Consider the following 20809-nt stretch of genomic DNA (forward strand, 5'->3'; position numbering starts at 1 on the left):
ATCAAGATTCTTCGCTGCATGTTTAATGTTACCATTTGTTGTTTCCTGCAGTTACATAAACCTAATTGACCATTATGTGTCATGCTCATGTGGGAGTGTTTTAATGCATGTTTTTTTTTTCATTATAGCATCAAAACCCGTAGACGTTCAGCTCTGTAAGGGCACGACTCCGAGTACCACGCAGCTGTGTCACATCCCGTGCCCTGTGGAGTGTGAAGTGTCCCTGTGGGGCGCCTGGGGGCCCTGCACCTTTGAGAATTGCGATGAACGCGTCGTGAAGAAAGGTAAACATGGCTGAAACCAATAATATATTCACTGAAAAGGAAGTGTCAAATACTGAGACACAATATTTTACTGAGGCACAGAGATGTTTTACTGACAGAATAGAATATTTGCTATTATCATAAATAATTTGTCCAAGATGCTGCTAGACTGAATATTTCAATCATGTCTTAATATTTCTCTATTGTACACTGATTATATTTTGAAGACCAAAAAGAAAAATAGACCGAACAACTATAGAAGTTTAAATATGCTGAACTTTGCCTCTCTATATAAATGCAAATAATTGGCTAATTTTTAATGCCATTAAGATAGTTTTACATTGCAACATTATTTTAATGACAGTGAAACACATTTGCCTCTATAATTTTATACATTTTCAAATGTATTATATATATTTAGTATTGTATGCATCATGGTAGAAAATGCTGTATTACTTTTTTTTATTATTTTATTTAAAGGAAACAGAACAATTAAATTATAATTATAATTTTTTAATACTTTTTATATATTAATGTATTCTTATTTTGGGGTATTACTGTTTTGAACAGTAGTTTTTATTGCCTTACATTTGCTTAATTGTAATAAAAAATGTCATAATACAAACAGATTTTTTTAAATGATTTTTTTAATGAAATTTGAATTATTTGTTTGTCTGTTTTAAACTTTGCTTTGCTTTGGACTGAAATGTGAGCTGGGCATCTTTTTGGAAGATTTGTAAGATCCATCCTAAAAAATCAATTCAACCGAAGGTCACACACTTCCACTACAAAGAAAAAAAAGTTGGTTAAAAGTAACTGGGTGAAATGCCTTTGGAAATGAAATCAGGTGCCACTTAGTTTAATGTTTTGTCCTACTCCATTGACATTTTAAGTCTGACTTACAGTAAATGTTCACTCTGTGTATGGACCTAACTAATAAACCTTTTCTGGCATGTTTATTTGCAGGTTTCAAGTTCAGACGACGCACGATCACTAATTACCCCACGGGTGGTGAGGGGAACTGTCCTCATCTGGTGGAGGCCGTCCCGTGTGATGAACCCAGCTGTTTTAGCTGGCAGCTGGTCAAACTAGAGGAGTGTATCCCTGAAGAAGACATGGAGTGTGGAGAGGGAACACAGACTCCACAGGTCCGCTGCGTCAACAGCCAAGGTATAAAACACTGCTCAGATCAGGTTTACACTGGAAAAAAGATCCATATTTTACTATCAAAGACTGTAAAATTGCTACAGTAAAAACCAATTGGTTAACGATAAGTTCCTTTACTGTATATGGTGAACTGTAACAGGACATTTAATGTCATTTTAAGGTAAAATACTGCTAAATGTAAAAAAAAAAAAAAAAAAGTCATTTTATAGTTAACAGTGGAAAAAAAGTACATTGGTATTTCAAGAATGTACTGTTTCTGCTATGCACATTAGTACAATCTATTTTTCATATTTTTAATTTATTCTATTCTTTATTTAAATCATATGTTTATGTATTTAATTTAACCTAATTTTTATTTATTTTATTTGACTCTTTTTTTTCAGTTCAATTCAATACACTTTATTGATTTAGTTAATTTAACCCAATTTTTACATATTTTATTCAAATTTGTATTTATTTTTTAACATTTATTTTACTGTTACTGTCACTATTTTTTTATACAGCTGCTATTTATTTTACTGCTAATTTTACTTTTTTTGTTTGTTTGTTTTTAAGGGTATTGTTTTTAAATATTGATTCAGATGGGTTAGTGATCTCAGTTTTGATGTTGTTTTCATTATGAATCCTGTTTAATTAAAACTTGATTACAATCATGTACATCTATGAAACTGTCAAACCTCCTCGGTAAAAGCTGGTCCAATCCGAATAGGGCTTAAGAAAACTGCAACTGGAGCATGTGGTCTTTTTCCAAAAATGCAATCTCTTGTGTGAAGCATGCCAGATGATTATACCACAATAGCAGGCCAGTAGATTCTCACTTGTGTTCTGAAGGCTTCTGTGGTGGATGTCTTAAAAAAGCAGGATTGATTTTAAATCCGGTAATTAGCCTGGCGGAAGGCAGCCGTATCTCGTCTCTCAGCTGGTGTGTCCGGAACATTTCCCTTCTCAGCTGGAGCTCTTTGGGTTAATGCTGCAGAGAGCAGAGGAGTGTAAACCTGCTGCTAATGGTGATCGTGTCCTCCTACAGCTCAGCTCCATCTCAGCCGTGCCTGGAGAGAGAGACACTTGGATATTTGACCGGCTAAAGACTTGCACTAGCTGCTAAATTGTCCTCTTCAACAACAACATGTTGATGAGGTGCCTTTCTCTCAGTGTATTCTGCAGCGCTATTTATGCAAGTCAAGACAAGTTTATTTATAGATCACATTTCGTACACAATGGTAATTCAAAGTGCTTTACGTAAAAGAAAGTACAAATGAAGAAAAATATTTTCAAAAATAAAACAAGCAATTTAAAAACTTTGAAAATGATTTAAAAAATACTTATTTAAAATGAATTTAAAACATTTACTAATATAAAATGAGTTGACATAAAATACACTGAATATGTAAAACACATTGCAATCAGTTTGGAATATGCACTGCCATTCAAGAGTTTCAAGAGTTTTTTAAACTCATTTTTAAAAGAAATCCCTCATGTTCCCAAAGCCTGCATTTATTTAATTTATTGATCACAGAAAAAAATTACATATTACAATATATACAAATAGAAAACAGGAACTTTCGATTTCAATGATATTTCACACACACACACACACACACACACACACACACACACACACACACACACACACACACACGTATTTCAATATGTAATTTATTCCTGTGATCAAAGCTCATCATTACTTCAGTATGCAGAAATCTTAAATCAATCTAATAAGCTGATCACAGTAGTGCTGTTTAATATTTTGGATTCTTTTTTAAATATTCAGATTCTTTGATGAATAGAAAGTTCCAAAGATCAGCATTAATTTGAAATGAAAATCTGTTGTAACGTTATAAATATCTTTACTGTTACTTTGGATCAGCTTAATGTGTCCCTGCTGAATAAAACCAATGTGCATAATTTCTTTCAAAACAAATAAATAAATAAATAAAAATCTCCCTGACCACAAACTTTTAAACTGTAGTCTATGTAGGCAAACTGACACTTAAAATCAGCTTGATGTAATAATTGCAAAAGTGTCTTTAAAAGGTCACTCGTTCTGAGAAAAGGTCTAGTGTTTGGTTTGGTATTTTATTATGTCATGAATGAATGTGCTGTCAGATTTGATTGTTGTGGTTCTTTTTCATGGATAGTTTGAATCGAATGTAGGAGTCGGATTTAGATGACTCACTTTCTCACTGGAATGAACGCTGAATCACAGGTTATCATGCCCAAATCAAAAACAGAGAAATCAGTGTTATATTGTTGAAAATAATAAATTGAAAAAGAAATGCTACTTTGTAAGTTTGGTGAAACTTAAATCATCATCTCATTACTTACTGACAGCATGTACAGTAGTTGAAGGTGACATACAGTATGTATTTCTGCACCACAGCAGAGACTTCACATGAAATAGTGATTGTTTTCAAACAGGTTTCACACTGCCTGCCATTGGCTGAGTAAACGGATGAGCTCACAACCATTGGCTGCTGTCTTAGGATGCTAAAGCAAACAGAGCAGTGTTTTGACAGACACAGGGTCACAGCGTTCTGACAGTCTTCTGAAACGTCTGACAACTTGTCACCCCTGTTTCTCAAGTCTAAAACACCTTGTTAGACCTGCTAAATACTCCATGTTCTTAAAGTTGACAGCTCCTTGCATTATTTTTGTGCAACTAATCTGGGAAAACTGTCATAAATTTGGGAAAAGTAATGCTTGATGGTCAGTTTTCATATCTTAAAATGCATGAGATCCCAAAGGAAACACTTCTCAGTTTTTTCTGGCCCAGAATTGTATGACTGATATGACCATATTTGTTTATGAACAGGTTTATCTGCAATAGTGTAGCTGATACCAAAGCAATTGACATAACTCAAAATATTCTGAAAAAGATAAACCATTGCGGCCTTCTCAAGGAAACATCTGCCGTTTTCAAGAAATCCCTCTATGTCAGGTGACCACTGTCATTCTGAATCTATATGATTCTAGATGAAATAATAATAACGTGCAATAATGTCCTCTAGCATCTGTGGCGTGAGCAATCGATGCCCCTCATCTCGCCATGACCTGCCTCTCTGTAGCCGCACGCTGTGGCAGATTGATTCCATCACGCAACGATTAAAATTGAACTGCTAGTTGTTTTTTTACAGCCAGACTTGGCATCTGCTTCACTCCGACTGTCTCGGCGAGTGACACGTACAGTTTTGCTTCACAAATGGCCACGGTTCTGACATAGATCGATGCAAATATTGTGTCGCTGTTTGCTATAAGGAAAACTTGTCCCTGCTTTTGATGGAAATATTTATTGGGTGTTAGTGGCTCAGTACTCAAGCAGAGAGCTTTTACTTTTTCTTTTTCAGCAGCGTGCCACTGAGCTAAAGCCAAAACCAAGCTTATACTCATCAGATTTTGCTCAAAGTAAAAGATATAAAACCATTGAGAGGAGCTGTGCGTGGTAATGAACGCTGCCAAACACAGACACACTGACAACAATTGCATGTTTTGTTTTTGCCTGTCCTTCAGAACCATCTGTATGATTTGCTTTCTACTGTTTTTAGGATGGCACTGTTTCAAAATAGGACACCAGAGTGGCTTGAAATGCATTAAAAGCTTGTCTGGGTGAATCATATTTTGCATAAAGAAATTTTTGCCTCATTTTAAGGCCATTAACATAATTTGCATTGTGGCATTTATTTTTTATGACAGTTAATAACATTTTCCGCCCTAATTTTCATTACCATTATTCATCAGGATGTGTTTTGTAGCTCCCTTTACTCTATTTTTGAGTATTTTATGCACTTATAAAGTAATACTTTTTTAATATATTTAATATTTAGTATATTTTATATTTACTTAATGTTAACTTTAATCTTATCTTTTAAAATGCTTGATTTAATATTTAAAATGTAAATTTTATATATTTAATATCAATTTAATTTAATATTTATAATTGTGATAATATTTGTAATAATCAAAAATCAAAAGCACTGCAATAAATTCTAAATTGGTGTATGAATAAAAAAGAGTTAAGTGATTCTTTTTTGCATTAAAGAGATTTTATTGCATTACAGTTTTGTTGCAATAACTATGGGAGAAAAATGTACATAACTGTTATGCAATTACTGCATGCAAAAAAAAAATCTAATTCTTTATTTTTTTTAATATGCTTGATAGATTTTAAAATTTGAATTGTATATATTGAAACATGAGTGATGTGCTTGACATGTTACATCTTCTGCCTGCTGTAGAGTATATACAGTAAACTACTATACATGTGTGATCAAATACACTTACACCAGATAATATTACATTATAAATTGTACTTTATGTGGATGTTGGCCAAGACCCCCTGTGGAACTGTACGGTTTAACAATTGAGCTTAAATAACTTCATAGTTATAAATATTTTAATCAGCTCAAGCTTCAGATGCATCAAAAATCAGTTTTCCAGCATGTACAGTAAAAATAATCATGCAAATGGTGCTTAATGAATTTGAAACATGTTTTAAACCCACACATGTTTTGTGCTTCAGGTACAGAGGTGGAGAAGGAGATGTGTGTGGATGAGGTCTATCCTTCATCTGTGCCCTGTGTGGTTCCCTGCCCTAAAGACTGCGCTCTCAGTCTCTGGACCGAATGGTCCACCTGCTCTCAGACCTGCTCCAGCAAAACCGCCGAGGGCAAGCAGATGAGAACCCGAGCCATACTGGCTTACAATGCAGGAGAAGGTACAAAAGATTAAACTCAGATAGCTAAACACATTTCTAAAATCACACAATACTAAACCGTAAAAATAGATACACATTTTAGGTAAAAATAAATTCCAATTGTAATGTGTGTGTGTGTGTGTGTATATATATATATATATATATATATATATATATATATATATATATATGGGTAACACTTTAGATAAGGCAACACTATTCACTATTAACTATTTGCTTATTACTAGCATATTGGCTGCTTATTAGTACTTATAAAGCACATATTAATGCCTTATTCTGCATGACATGTTCTGGATCCCTTAACCCTACCTCATACCTAAGCATTATTCAAACATAACTACTACAAATGACTACCTTACTTATTATCAATAAGCAGTAATTAGGAGTTCATTGATGAAAAACGCTTAGTTAATAGTGATTGTGTTACCGAATACTGTATGTATTATTGTTAATGTTTTTTGTTTTGTTTTTTTTTTACAAGTCTCTTATGCTCATCAAGGCTGCATTTGTTTGAATAATAAAGAAAAATACAGAAAAAAGTGTAAAATATTATTTCAATTTAAAATTTATTTATATTTTAATATAGTTTAAAATATTTATTTCTGTGATAAAAGCATCATTACTCCAGTCTTCAGTGTCACATGATCTTTCAGAAATCCTTCTAATAAGCTGATTTATTGTCAGTGTTGGAAACAGTGGAACAGTGCTGAACAATATTTTTTGGAAACTATTTCATGATTCTTTGATGAATAAAAAGTTAAAAAGAACAGCAATATTCAAAATAGAAATTGTGAATGAAAAAATTAAATAAATAAATCCAAGAATCCTGAAAAATTTAGCAAATAATATTAAACAGCATAAATATTTCCAACATCTATAATAAATCAGCATATTAGAATGATTTCTGAAGGATCTTTTGACACTGGGGGCTGAAGATTCAGCTTCTTAATTTATTCCATAAAATTAAATTATATTTTAAAACAGAAAAAAATAGATTTTAAATCGCAATAATATTCCAAAATTTTACGTTTTTTCCCCCTTGTATTTTCAATACAACAAATGCAGCATTAATGAGCATAAGAGAATTCACTTAAAAATAAATACAAATTGTACTGATCCCAAACTTTCGATCAGCAGTGTATATATTATTTCTGAGTAAAGCTCTAGCATCATTGATCTGTGAATGCCATTTGCTGTAATATTTTTTATCTAATACAATGACCTTCATACATTTTATACAATTCGTTTTTGGGGACACTGTAACAAGCTGACATGCAAAAACCTTGCAATTTTCCATGGTCTGTAGTGCATAAGATTAGCCTGAAAAAGCTGATAGGAAACTGTCAAGGAAAGACGCTGGTTCCACAAGGGAGGAATTTCTCAACCTAAAACCGTCTGAGGTTCTGATGGATGACTCCGGTGCTGTGACATCACTGACAGCCAGTGTTCCGAGACTCTTGTCTGTTTCAGCAAGGCGAGAAGTGTCAGTTTACATGAGTGGGCTACTGAGTGTTCAAGACAAAGTGAAACGCGGTTCACAGACTACTTTACTTCTGTAATCAGATTTAATTCAGAATAAAATTCAGCAAACGTGATTATTATCCATAAAGTGCGTCTTACATGCCAGAATTGAAGGGATGGGTTTAAAAATAAGGATCTGAATAAAAACATAACTTCCTTTACTCATTCTCATGTGTGCATATGTGTTTATGAGCATCATATTTGATGCATCAGGCTGTTATAGGTCATAGAATATAAAAAAAAATGAATGCAATTTGGTGCATTTTTTTTTTCTTTTTTTTGCAAAGTTTTGATCATGTTGATAATTTTGAGCCCTTAGAAATGTGAGGATCTGTTTTCAAATTCGTTTATGTGTCATATTCTCTTCAGAGAAGTCTATATTCAGTGATTGCTGTGCTTTCTCCACAGTGACGTCAATGGTAGTGGCGTGGATTACAGTTATGGAGGGTGACACGTCTAAACATCTCATGTTTTCATGGCCCGTAGAGTAGTTTTCCTGTTGAAGTCCTCTTAGATTTGTTTGGATGGTTTGAAGTAGCCGCTAAGTCCTGTCTTTTCTTACTCTAGATTCTTTTATCGTTACTCAAAAGTGTGTAAATGTTAAAACATTTACTCGGTACTACTCGAGTAGATCCTGAAATATTTATTCTCTAACCACTGTTTCTTTGAAGTTAAAAGCGAAGACGCTCATAACTTGCTTTTTCTCAAGGTCTTACGAGGGTTCCAAAGTTTCCTGAGCTCTATGGTACAGTTGTTTTCTTTTCATCTATTGCTTGCAGTTTCAATTTACGTAGATTAAATAAATATCTTGTGTTTGATTATGTACAGGGTTAGAAAGTGTTAATGGAGTTGCTTTAAGCACCGTTTTCCTGTTACTGGCTTTTTGAGCGATGAGTTGAGCGATTCCCTTTGGGAGGCGGATAGATCTATGTGACAATGAGTTTATGCACCATGCTTTTTGTGTGAGACATCTGCTTGACGTCTGACGTAAGATGTCGAAGGCATATATAATGCATGTCCTTGAGAGTCCTTTGTGAACAAGTCAGCAGAATGTAGAAACTCATACAGTAAACAAGAACAAATTATAGTCCTTTGGGTCTCTTATGAAACTGCTGTTGCACATTGCAAAAAGCCAGAAACTTACTTGTACATACAGTACATACCTAACACAAACAGTTGCATTCAGAGAGCAGAGTGCTTTCTCAGTGTTGCAGCATGAGTCACTCTTGCGCACATTAATGTAATCTCTTTTCTTCTGTGGCTGGTTTTGTCTTTCAGGTCAAAAAATTTCATGGTGGAGCAATAGATTGATCTTAAGTTTGTTGAAGTTGACATGTTTTTATCTAGCTACTTGAATAATTATATATCAATTTTAATGGCCCAAGTATTTTAAATAAGTGATGTAAGATGGACAGCATGTATATTTAATTTTTTATTGACCTTTAGACAGGCTTCCAGACATTTTAGATATACTTTGTACAGCATTATACTTATATATTAATAACATATTATTATATTAATACTGTTTCCCACCTATACAAACTCAAATTAATAAGGCATCACATTTTTGAGTATTTTGACACTTTTTTTTGTGGCCATTATTCAAAACCTAAATAGCAATTTATTTCTGTTCTGAAGTAGCACAGTAATGCATATTATGTGCTGCATCCCCATATATGTTTGCATACTTTGTGTTTTGTATGTTTCTGGCTTAAACCTAATCATGAGCTGTCATTTCATGAAATCAATTCATTAGAAACTCTCAGTGAACGTGCTTTCTTTTATTGCAGAACATCAAGATTCTGTGGAGGCGTTCATAACACTGCAGTTTTGCTTAATAGAGACACAAACATGTTCTTGTGGGAAGACCACAAATACTCATTTGGGCTTTTCACAATTCAGTTTGTTCATTCTTTTTAGTTTTTCAGTGTTTTACTTTACCCTAGGTTAGTAATTTATGATAGTAGTCAATGAGGTTTCCCACTGTTCATTTGTAAACCCTGGCTTGCTTTCTTATTTGCATATTTATGACTTTAATAACATTGATTTAGGAGCTTACTTCAGATGCTGAACAGTTTTACTCACTGCAGCTATGCAAAGTGCATGAATATTTAATGAAATAAGCAATGCGGTGGTTTATGATTGGTTGTCTGTTGTTAAACTGTATTGTTTCCATGCTGTATATGGATGATTCTTCATTTAATGGAGTTCCTTTGTTTCCAGAAATTATTTTCTTCTTTTACAGAAAAAAAACATGCATTCTAGTTTTAAAATATAGATTATTACAGCAGCTTTAAAGCTGTTTAGTTTTACTGACTCAATTTTATTTAATAAATAAATAATTCTTAAGTAATTAAAAATTTTCTGAACATTTTTATAAGAAAAAAATGTGCTTTCAAATTCATTTGTCTTTTTATTTATTTGATGTATTTGCCTTTACCATCATTGAAAAAAAAAACATTTTCCCAAAAATGTTTATGTTTGGTTCTGATGAAAATGAGAAGTGACAGTGGAGCTCATCTCTAGAATCATTGTGTGTATTTGTAAGATTTTTTGTACCATGAAAATTCAACTGTCAAAGTTTAACAAAGTGCAAAAAGCCCTATTATTATCCTCATATGCCCAGCATAAACACAATAATCAGCTGTTCAATGGATCTGACAGTCAGATCCAATAACTATAATAGTGTGTGTGTTATAAAGTTAAAGCAGGCAGACGTATTCACTCATTTCCTCTCATCAAGCTCTTGCTCTCCTCTGAGAATGAGAGCGCTTTGATTCACAGGCCCACTGGGCTGCTGTGGCATCTGTAAACCTGTAAATGTCAGCAGTTATTTAGACACATGCGCTACTCTCCGCCGCCTGCATCGACTACCTGCCACTTGTGAGGAATTAGGAGGCGGCAATTATGTGAAGTGTTTCATCTTAATCAATATTAGAACAAGTTTAAGCGACTGGAGATAACAGCATTAGTTTGAGATTTGAGAAAATGAACACTTGACCTGCCTTGAACAAAGAATACGAGCAAGAAAAAAAAAACATGGAAGAAGAGAAGTTTCCGTATGCATTTAACGGCTTATGGAAAATCATTTTTAATTTCAGTACATTTTGAAGTTTTCAGTTGTACTTTTGAACATTTAATTAATCAAATTTACCTGAAAAACATATTGCACGTTCCAAAATAATATTAAGCAGCATAACATTTTCTACCCTTAATAATCATATCAGAATGATTTCTGAAGGATCATGTGACACTGAAGACTGGAGGAATGATGCTGGAAATTAAGCTTTGGACCACAGAAATAAATGACATTTTCAATTATAGAGAATAGTTATTTTAAATAGTAATAATAATTACCAAATAATAAAATAGTAATAATTTTTTATCAAGTAAATGCAACCTTGATGACTTCTTATACAACATGAATTAAATAAATAAAGCTTTCCGATGCATAGTGAATTTCTAGTTATTTATCATTTTTTTCTTGGACTTTACTTTGATTTTACTGTAGCTGAAGTCTTCTCCTGAGTTGACGTCTTAAACACTTCCAGTGTGGAGAACCTCAAGCTGTGGTGACGTGACAGGACGCAGAACGCTCTAGTGTAGACACGTGTCAGACCTAATGCATGTCTTCACACTCTTGCAGGAGGTTCCAGCTGTCCGAACACCAGCGCCCTGCAGGAGGTGCGGAACTGTAATGAGCATCCTTGCATTGTGTATCACTGGCAGACGGGCCCGTGGGGACAGTGTGTGGAGGACACCACAACACCCACCCTAAATTCCTCCTCCGGCGCAGAAAAATCCACTTGCACCATGGGTGTGCAAACGCGGAAGGTCATCTGCGTAAAAGTCAACGTTGGGCAGGTTCCGCCCAAAAAGTAAGTCTACATGCAAGAATAAATTAATGTTTCCTCTTCTCTGAAGAATTCTGTATGTAAATGAATATTGTATGTAAATGACCTCCTATATGATTGGCCAGCCTATTTGCGTGTAAATTAGTAATGATCTTACCGGGTGTGGATTTGCTGTTTAGTCCAATATAATTGGCATTGCACCATCCTTCAACAACTTCCTTTTTGCAGTTGTTGTTAATTGAAATTCCAAGTTTCAGATCACTGAACAGCTGTTGATATGTTAACTTGTATATAATAATATGTGTATAATATTGCATTGTGGCCTTATTTTTATGTTAAATTCCCATTACTGTAATGTGTGTGCATGTGTAATATAAATATTAAAATATTTTTCATTTTATATATATTGTATATTACTTTTTATAATTTATATAGATTTCATTTGCTTTCTGCAGTATAAAGTGTATTATTTAAAATATTTATACACATTTTTATAAAGAAAAATAAATCCATATTTTTTAAATAATTTTTTTAATGTATATTGCTATGCCACCATATACTGTATTATTTATTTATTTAACTTTTTAGGTTTTTATTTTTTAATCTAATTCATTTTGATCAATCTAATGCATTTTAATAATTTTAAATTAAAGGCAGTGCAATACAATGATATTCAGTGCCATAAAACTCTACTGCATTTTTTCTGCATTACAGTAATGAGAATGCACGTTTATATTTATTTATTTATTTATTTATTGCATTACGACAATGGGATGCTTATTTTTCACATTGCAAAATTTTTTTTACAAATTGGTCCTAAAATAGTCTTTATTCATCTTTATACAAAATATAATTTGTACTTTTGTAGTTTGCGGCAGAATTAATGACATGAATGTAATCTTACTGTTTTGCCATGTCATGTCACAATATTGCCATGTGTTATGATGATGTTATTACATATGGCATGAATCGTACCTCAACTCAAGTGTCTCGATTAGTGGTGATGGAGAATTGTTCAGAAGAAGATGGATTGCTTGTGTTTTGTGGCAGATTGTAATTGCTCTACAGATGTCTGCATGCTCACAAACTCTATCATTCCACTGCAGGCAAGCTGCTGAAAGCCCAATAAACATGGAGTCACAAAAAGGCTAATTAGCACAGTCATTTTTAGACTGCCTAATTTCCTATTGATGGTAATAGTGGTAATTAAGAGGGTTTGATTCGTTAATGTATTTTAATCACCACTAGATGAGGGACCTCTTGAGTCTTAGCGCAAACAAACCCCCTAAAAATACATCATTGATCCACTTAGACGTTGTCCTCCTGACAATCCTTTGTGGAAACAACAGCATATGTTTTTTTTTTTTGGCACAGACAAATTGAGGCTTAGCTATAATATTGGATTTTCCACTCGCTTTTTACCATTTCAAGGAGCAGACAGTTGTGTTTTAGTCTAGACGGCGTAGGTTGCGAAAGTGCAGTTAGATTAATGGTCATATTTTAGGATTACAAAATAAAGAAATAATTTTCAAAGATTCCAGTCATTTTTTAATGTTCAAAATGCTGTATATATAAAAAAACTCTGTCCTACTTCTGTAATGTATGAAAGCCCTTTTCCTTTTCTGCAACTTTGTATTTTGCAATTTACAATTTTTTCTGAACATTTTGAGTTATAAACTCTTTAAAAATTGCAAGATTTAAATATGTAATTCTATAATAATAATAATAATTCATGAAAAATCTAGTTGCAAGATATAAACTTAGAATTCTTTAAATTCTTGACATTTTCCCCATTTTACATATCACAATTCATTTTTTTTTCGACCACAAAATGAAAAATAAAAAAGGTAATTAATAGTTTTTATTTAACAATTCTGACATTTTTATATAGCAACTGCAAGTTTATATCTTACAATTCTGCCTTTATATCACACATTTTTTCTCAGAATTTTTATTTTATAAGTTCAATATCCAAAAATTCTGAATGTATATCTCGCAAACAGATTTTTTAGCTACCCCCATGAAATAAAAACATAATTTTCTTTGTTCCTGTAAGTGTGAGTTTAAATTTAAATTCTGCATTAATATCTTGCATTTCTGACTTTTAAAAAAAATGCAAAATCTGAGAATTTAATTCTGCAAAATATGTCAAGATTTAAGTCAGAATTGTGAGACATGAACTCATGAGGGGGAAATTTGAAATAATAGTTGTTTAAAAGCAATTATCTATTTTATTTTTTTGATCCTGGAGCGGACACAAGCTTTTGTGAAGTATTTTGGAAGTTGATTGGATTGTGAAAAAATCTGCATCATACTGGATACCAGAATGTTATCATGTGGTTGGACACAGGGTTGAAACTCTAGAGATTCTGATTCCGTGGAGTTGCTACATTTTGATGAATGAATACAATGACAATCATGTCTACTCTATGGAATAGTGTGTGATGCATGAACCGTAAGATCAGAGATGTGTATAGAAAACTAAAGTGGTGAATTTAGACTTCATTTATAAGCAGTCATCACTCCCAAAATGTTGTATTGTTTATGTGGCTTCAGAGGCATTTGATGTGACCCAAAACAAAATCAAAATTCACATCCTCTCTCAGACCTGCATTTCATCTTGAATATCTGATCTAGGCCTGCTCACAGTAAATCATAAATCTTGTGTTTGCCAGGGTCTGTGTCTTACGCAGGTTTTCCTGCCCTGAGCCACTTTGTGTCACTCACAGAATCAGACTGAGAGGAAACTCACAATCACACAGACAGCCAGAGCCTGGATGTGCCTCACAGTACCTGACAACTGCTGCTGCCCTTCATGTTTTATCTCTCGCTCTGACAGCTTTGAGAAGCTAGTTGTTTTTAAGGATGCTTTTACAGACAATATAGTGAATAAAGAGCATGAAACAAATGTCAAGGGCATGTGCACTGCCACTCTGTCACAACAGAGACACGTACAAGAAGGAGAAGATGCAATAGCACTCAATAATTACTCATGCAAGGTTCTCACACACTATTCGACAGACAGACTCTCGGCAGCAAGATGAGATGTTGCATTTTTATAAAATTGCATTTCATTTGTTTTTATTGTCAAATAAACCTATTCTTCAGTAGAAAGGGGAAGTAGAATTGAATATGAAAAATAGATGAAAAACAAAAATGATGAATGCTGCCTTGGCTAACTGAAAAAAATAAATGTACTGCATGCTGAACTAAAACGGAAATAAATAAAAAACATTATATTTGAAAAAACAAGCACATAAAAATGACCTTAAATTAAAACGGAAATTATAAATATAAAACCTAGTTCAGAATTTTAATAGTTTATATTTATGTATAATAAAAATACAAAATTATACTAAAATAACACTAATGAACAGTATTAAGTATTAACTGCTTGCTCTTGAAAAATATTTGAGCTGAATATGATAAATGCTATACCTTCAATGTCAAATATTACTACTGATTTGACATGTGGCACCAGGTTTGAATATTTTATCTTTCTCCATTTAAGCAGACAGGAGCTGTTCTTGCATGACTTGTTTCCAACGGATGTTTTATTCTGTCCACACTGCTCATCAGGTCAAAAAAAAGTTGTACTTTAAAGTAATATCCTATTAGGAGTGATTTAACAATGTGCAAAGAGCATTACAATAGCATTTCCAGAAACTCTAATGAGCTACTTCAGTAAAACCTGTAAGAAACGTGATCCCTAAATTCACACTGCTAGTTATGACAGCTAATCCTAATTGAAAAATAATGACTACTTAGAGAGGGCAAGGGAACGATTCATTTGTTCTTCCTCATGGTTAAATTTATGATTTAACGATGCTGTTGGAACATTACCAAGTCTCATTCCTTTTTAATCCTTTCTGTTCATGACAATAATTATTATTATTTATTTTTTATTAGTCATTTCCTTATGTGATATTGCAGTGTTTTGCACTCTCAACCAGTTGTAGCAGGTTAGGCATTAAATAGTTGAGCCAGTCCCTGTCTTGAAATGTTGCTAATGCGCTGTCAGAAATTTACCAAATCTCCAGGAGAGCCATGCGCACCCAAACTGGATTTGTTTCTCTGGTAGGATTTACTGCTTCTGTTATTGGTATTATGAATGAATCAGCCTTACGTATCTGTTGCTTTATTATATTGTAGCAGATTTTCAACCCTCATGAAACATGGAGCACACGGTGACTTGCATCCCATCGTGCCGGAGCCCAGAGGATTTGATCAAAGATCTGCCTTCTGCTGGACTGCTGCATCCCTCTTTATCTTTTTCCAGGGGAATTCAACTGAGTTGGAGCGGTGCTTAAAATACAGAGTGGATTAAACCCACCCCTGATCTTATATTGAGGAGCTGTAGCAGTGATAAAACAAGAGTATTACCCAGTGACCGACTACTGTAACAGGATGTGAGGCCTTATCTGCCTCGTCCGGCCGGTTCATGATGCAACCGTGGAGCAGGGAAAATACAGCTGGAAAAAAAGAAGCATTGTTATGATACAGATGCTGCTGAGCCATGTCCTGCAAGGATTCTGATGTAATGCATTGTGCAGTTGGGCTGGGCATTATAGCTTTAATGACTTAAAGGGAAAGTTCACAAAAAATGAACACCATTAACATTAATATTTTATAACTGAATAAAACAAGACAGGTCAAAAATAATGAGGAAGACCATCAGTTTTTTTGCAGGTTGATCAAAAAGAACAGTAAATAAATAATATATATATATATAGAGAGAGAGAGTAGGGATCAGGAGCATTTATGAAATTTGTGAAGGAGATGTATTTTAGCAACATTTAGTGTTGCTAATACAAGACATTTACTTTTTATCTGTTTAATTCCAATTTACTTGGTCTTGGAAAGGTCTTAGACTTTAAAACATGAATAAATGCCACGTGGACACTAAATCTGAGAGTTGATTTGATGCACTGAAGTGGACAGATTGCCAGATTCATTTATTTTGTTAACCAGTGAATGTAATGCTTTACAGAAAAAGCTGTTATTGAAGGATGGCGCAGTTAAAAACTATACTGGATGTGTGCAACACAACCCTCATACTCATTTCATGTGAGGATAGTGTTTCTCTATCAGTTAAGTCTTACGGACAGGCCCAAGCGCAGCAGTAATGGCCTGTTTTATTTGAAGGTCAGAGAGGAAGAGCAGTGAAATGGTGTGAAAACTTTGACTAAAACTATCTGTGCTACTCAGAGGAAAAATACAATTCTAGAAAACGTCCATTGGAAGAGCAACACAGGGCTTTCTTTATCCACCTGCTTCCTGTGATCAAAACAAACATCCATCACACTTTCTTGCGTTTAGTGTTCTGGTGATCTTTCAGTGTATCTGGTGTTTTAGATGTCCTGAAGCCCCTCGGCCAGAGTCTGTACGACCCTGTCTGCTGCCCTGCAAGAGAGACTGTATCGTCACACCCTTCAGTGAATGGACAGAGTGTCCCGCATCCTGTGAAACGGGTACACCACATTTGTTTATCTGTCCATCCATCCATCCAAAGTATTTAACCATAAAAACCCTGACTGCACCAGCAGAAATTAAGTATTATGCACTATACAATGCAGTATAATACATCATGACATGAACTGGGTATTTGAAATGACAGGTGCAAATGGGCAGAAGAATAAACAGTATCGCTATCGAATGATCATCCAGATGTCAGCTAATGGAGGTCAGGAGTGTCCAGATGTCCTCTATGAAGAGACAGACTGTGCGACTCCATCTGTCTGTCCGGGATACAGGTACACCTTCACTCATCAGTGCTCGATTTCACATTTATTGACATTCAGTATAGATTATTTTTTTGGTAAAACTGACCTTCTCAAGTAAATAAACATATGTACACTTACAGGAAAATATGCTCAAATACTTCGTTCAAAACCTGTATTTTTTTTTCTCTTGTAGATAAATGGTTAATCCTGATGAAAAGAGTGAATTTAAGTTTAAAAAAAAAAAACATCTGATTGTGGGCAGCTTACTTCAAATGAGTTAATTTTCCAAGACAGTGGGTTTCCTGATATTTTTTTTTAAGTTAAGGCAGCTAATTAGGATTTCCAGTGCACTAACTGATCAACCTCTACCGATAATTAAAATGATATCACTTTGAAATTGCAGGTGGAAAATGCACAAGTGGCGTAAATGTCAGCTGGTCCCATGGAGCATCCGCAGATACAGTAAAGGAGCTCAGGAGAACTGTGGAGCTGGAGTCCAAACTAGAGGTACGTCGACTGTCATGTACATCATGATTCTCCTTTCACCTTCTTACACACTCATATTCAATAAACACACAGAATTCATGCATGACAACCTGGGTCTTATTCACTAACCACCCTCAATGGAGAATTACTGCGTGCAAAAAGCATTCAAAACAAAATTTGTGCAGATTTGCATAATTCCTTTAATCGGATACTAAAGCAGCTCGGGTGTGCATCATTTATTCTTAGTGATTTCCCAGTGTCCAAATACTGTTTCTGTATCTGTGAAACCTTGTGGAATAGTCATAAATGAGGTAAAATATCTGATCTAAAATCTAATCTCCTCTTGAATGTGTGAATTGCTTTCTCTCATTTGCACTCTGCGTTATTCCTCAGAGTCTGTCACTTTCAAAAATCTATTATTATTTTCACTTTTCCAGTTGAAGTCAGTGAAGTGTTTTCATAATTGTTTTATCCACAGTTGTTTTAGGTGTTCTTTTAGACATTCCTGTCACTGGTGAGGCAGTGGAAGACTTTATTATGTATTCTCCTGGTATAGATATTGGTCTGACAATGGTTTCCATCACAGAAGAGCTTGTTGTGTTGGCGTCATCACTGTATTGAACTCTATAGTGGTATTTTTATTTTTGTATATTGTTTTATTTTTTATTTTACATAAGTGTACATAATGTGTCAAATAATTGTACATTTGATCATTTTTAGAAGTCAATTTAAAAAAAGGAATTTTAAATAATTGTAAATTATATATATATATATATATATATATATATATATATATGTATATATAATCTTTACTATATATTATAAATTCTACAGCGAATATAAATAGTTTTTAGTAATGTTTTGGTGTATAATATTTAAGATATGGATATATTTTGTTTTATTATAAGTATATAAGTAAGTATAATTACACACTTAAGCAATAATGTGTTTTTATTTTGTTGTATATTTTAATTTTACATCTGTGTACATAATGTGTTAAATAATTTTAGATATTTGACTTAATTTTAAATAGTAATTAAAATGTATAAAATTAAATCGTAATTTTTACACCTATGTAATATTTTAGATATTGTCTTATTGGACATTAATAAGCATAATTACAAAAAGTATTTACAAATAAAGAAAAATGTTTTTAATCATTGTAATTCTCACACACACACACAAATATGTCTAGCAGCACACATTCTCTTTAAAGTATTTTAATGCATATATAGCATTTTATATTCTATATATATATATATATATATATATATATATATATATATATATATATATGTGTGTGTGTGTGTGTGTGTGTGTGTGTGTGTGTGTGTGTGTGTGTGTGTGGTTTAAAGTTATGTTTTGCCATCTAATATTTAAGATATTGCCAGATATTGTTTTATTGGAATTACATGTTTTTATTATTTTTTATTATTGTCATCAACATCTGAAAAAAATGGATTATATTGAAACTACAAAAATGTAATGCAGGATTTAAACAGGTTTCTGATCAAAGGGAACAGCATGATTCTCTCTCTCTCTCTCTCTCTCTCTCTCAATCGCTCGTCATTTCTATAAATAAGCATCTTCTGTTCACCTGCACCTTTTCTCTGATGTCTGGTGCTGTGGCACATCCTCTCTGTAATCAGCAGGAGTCTCAGCGCTGTGTTTGTGTGTGTGATCTGCAGCTATCTCGTGTAGGCAGCTGGATGGTACGGTGGCTGATGTGGTTCAGTGTCTGAAGTTTGCCAGCAGCATGCCGGTTACGAGCCAGCCCTGCACGTTACTATGCCGAGACGACTGCCAGCTCTCCAACTGGTCCAAGTTCTCTCCTTGCACCTCAGACTGCGTAGGGGTCCGTTCACGGAGGAGAGCTCTCGTGGGTAATTAGGACATATACATCATTAACACTGTGGTCTGAACTCAGAAGGTTGCTGGTTCCATCCCAGAATGGAGTGAGGTATTTGCATTGGTCTGCCTGAAGCAGCACAGCATGTTATTGCCTCATATCATATCCAAAAATGATGGTAATATTATTATATTTTTATGTAAGTATTAGTCCAGCCAGTCGTGCATCTGCAAGACACGGCGAGTCTGACACAGGCGTGAGGTTTAGAGTAATGACTCATTCATTAGTAAGTTTAATTAGTGCCATAATCAAAGCTCACTTCCTCTGATTACAGGAAGAAGTAAGAAGAAGGATAAGTGTAAGAACGGCCAGATGTACCCGCTGAGCGAGACCCAGTACTGCCCCTGTGACAAGTACAACGCCCAGCCGGTGGGAAACTGGTCTGACTGCATCCTGCCCGAGGGCCGTGTGGAGAGCGCCGTGGGCATGAGGGTCCAGGGAGACGTTAAAGAGTGCGGACAGGGCTACCGATACCAGGCCATGGTGTGCTACGACCAGGACAACAGGCTCGTGGAGACTTCACGCTGTAACAGTCACGGTAAGATGTTCATCATGTGACTCTGACCGTAGAGCTGACCTAATTATAATTAGCTGGCAGTGCTTAGAAACCTTCCTGGACTGCACTGAACCTCATTCATATTAATAAGCCAAGCCAAGCCGTGGTATAATTTCCCATCCCGTGAATTTTGACGGTTAAGCTGTTTTTGGCTTTAAACAGCAAGTTGAAAAATCTTGGAAATATATGCATTTTAAATATTGTTTTTGAAAATGTATATGAAAAATAAAAAGTAATGTTCATTTTATTATTTATTATTATTATTATTATTATTATTATTACAGACAGTCTTAATATAGCATTTAATGATTATTTACATATATTTTCAACATGAAATAAATACTTTTTAATTTTTTTCCAATTTATTATTTAGATATAGTATTTAATGTTTTATTTAAAGCTGATAATGTAACTGCGTGTAGGATTTAAAACTGGAGCTTCATAAATAATTATTTTATTTTAGTTTTATACTGAAATTTCACACATTTCAATTTTAAATCCAAATTACAGATTATTCTGGCTCTGAAGCGTGACATTTAGGGACAGATAAATCACTGTTTGATCTCTGTTAGTAATTCTTCTCTGTCTACTGCTTCCTCTCTCTCGTGACCTTTCCTCA

General features: G+C 34.0%; 1 protein-coding gene across 1 annotated transcript in view; it reads left to right on the forward strand.

Annotated features, from left to right (window-relative positions):
• Window positions 1-20809, forward strand: part of LOC113059285 (thrombospondin type-1 domain-containing protein 7A) — an 89701-nt gene that overhangs the window by 47245 nt on the left and 21647 nt on the right. Inside the window, exons 6-14 of the mRNA XM_026227665.1 lie at window positions 129-284; window positions 1230-1433; window positions 5947-6141; window positions 11309-11540; window positions 16872-16987; window positions 17134-17269; window positions 17643-17746; window positions 19414-19608; window positions 19909-20172. Of these exons, the coding sequence (XP_026083450.1) occupies window positions 129-284; window positions 1230-1433; window positions 5947-6141; window positions 11309-11540; window positions 16872-16987; window positions 17134-17269; window positions 17643-17746; window positions 19414-19608; window positions 19909-20172 (1602 nt within the window). The remainder of the gene's footprint in view (window positions 1-128; window positions 285-1229; window positions 1434-5946; window positions 6142-11308; window positions 11541-16871; window positions 16988-17133; window positions 17270-17642; window positions 17747-19413; window positions 19609-19908; window positions 20173-20809) is intronic.

The sequence above is a fragment of the Carassius auratus genome, chromosome 41, assembly GCF_003368295.1.
Source record: "Carassius auratus strain Wakin chromosome 41, ASM336829v1, whole genome shotgun sequence".
In the NCBI taxonomy this organism is placed as follows: Eukaryota; Metazoa; Chordata; class Actinopteri; order Cypriniformes; family Cyprinidae; genus Carassius; species Carassius auratus.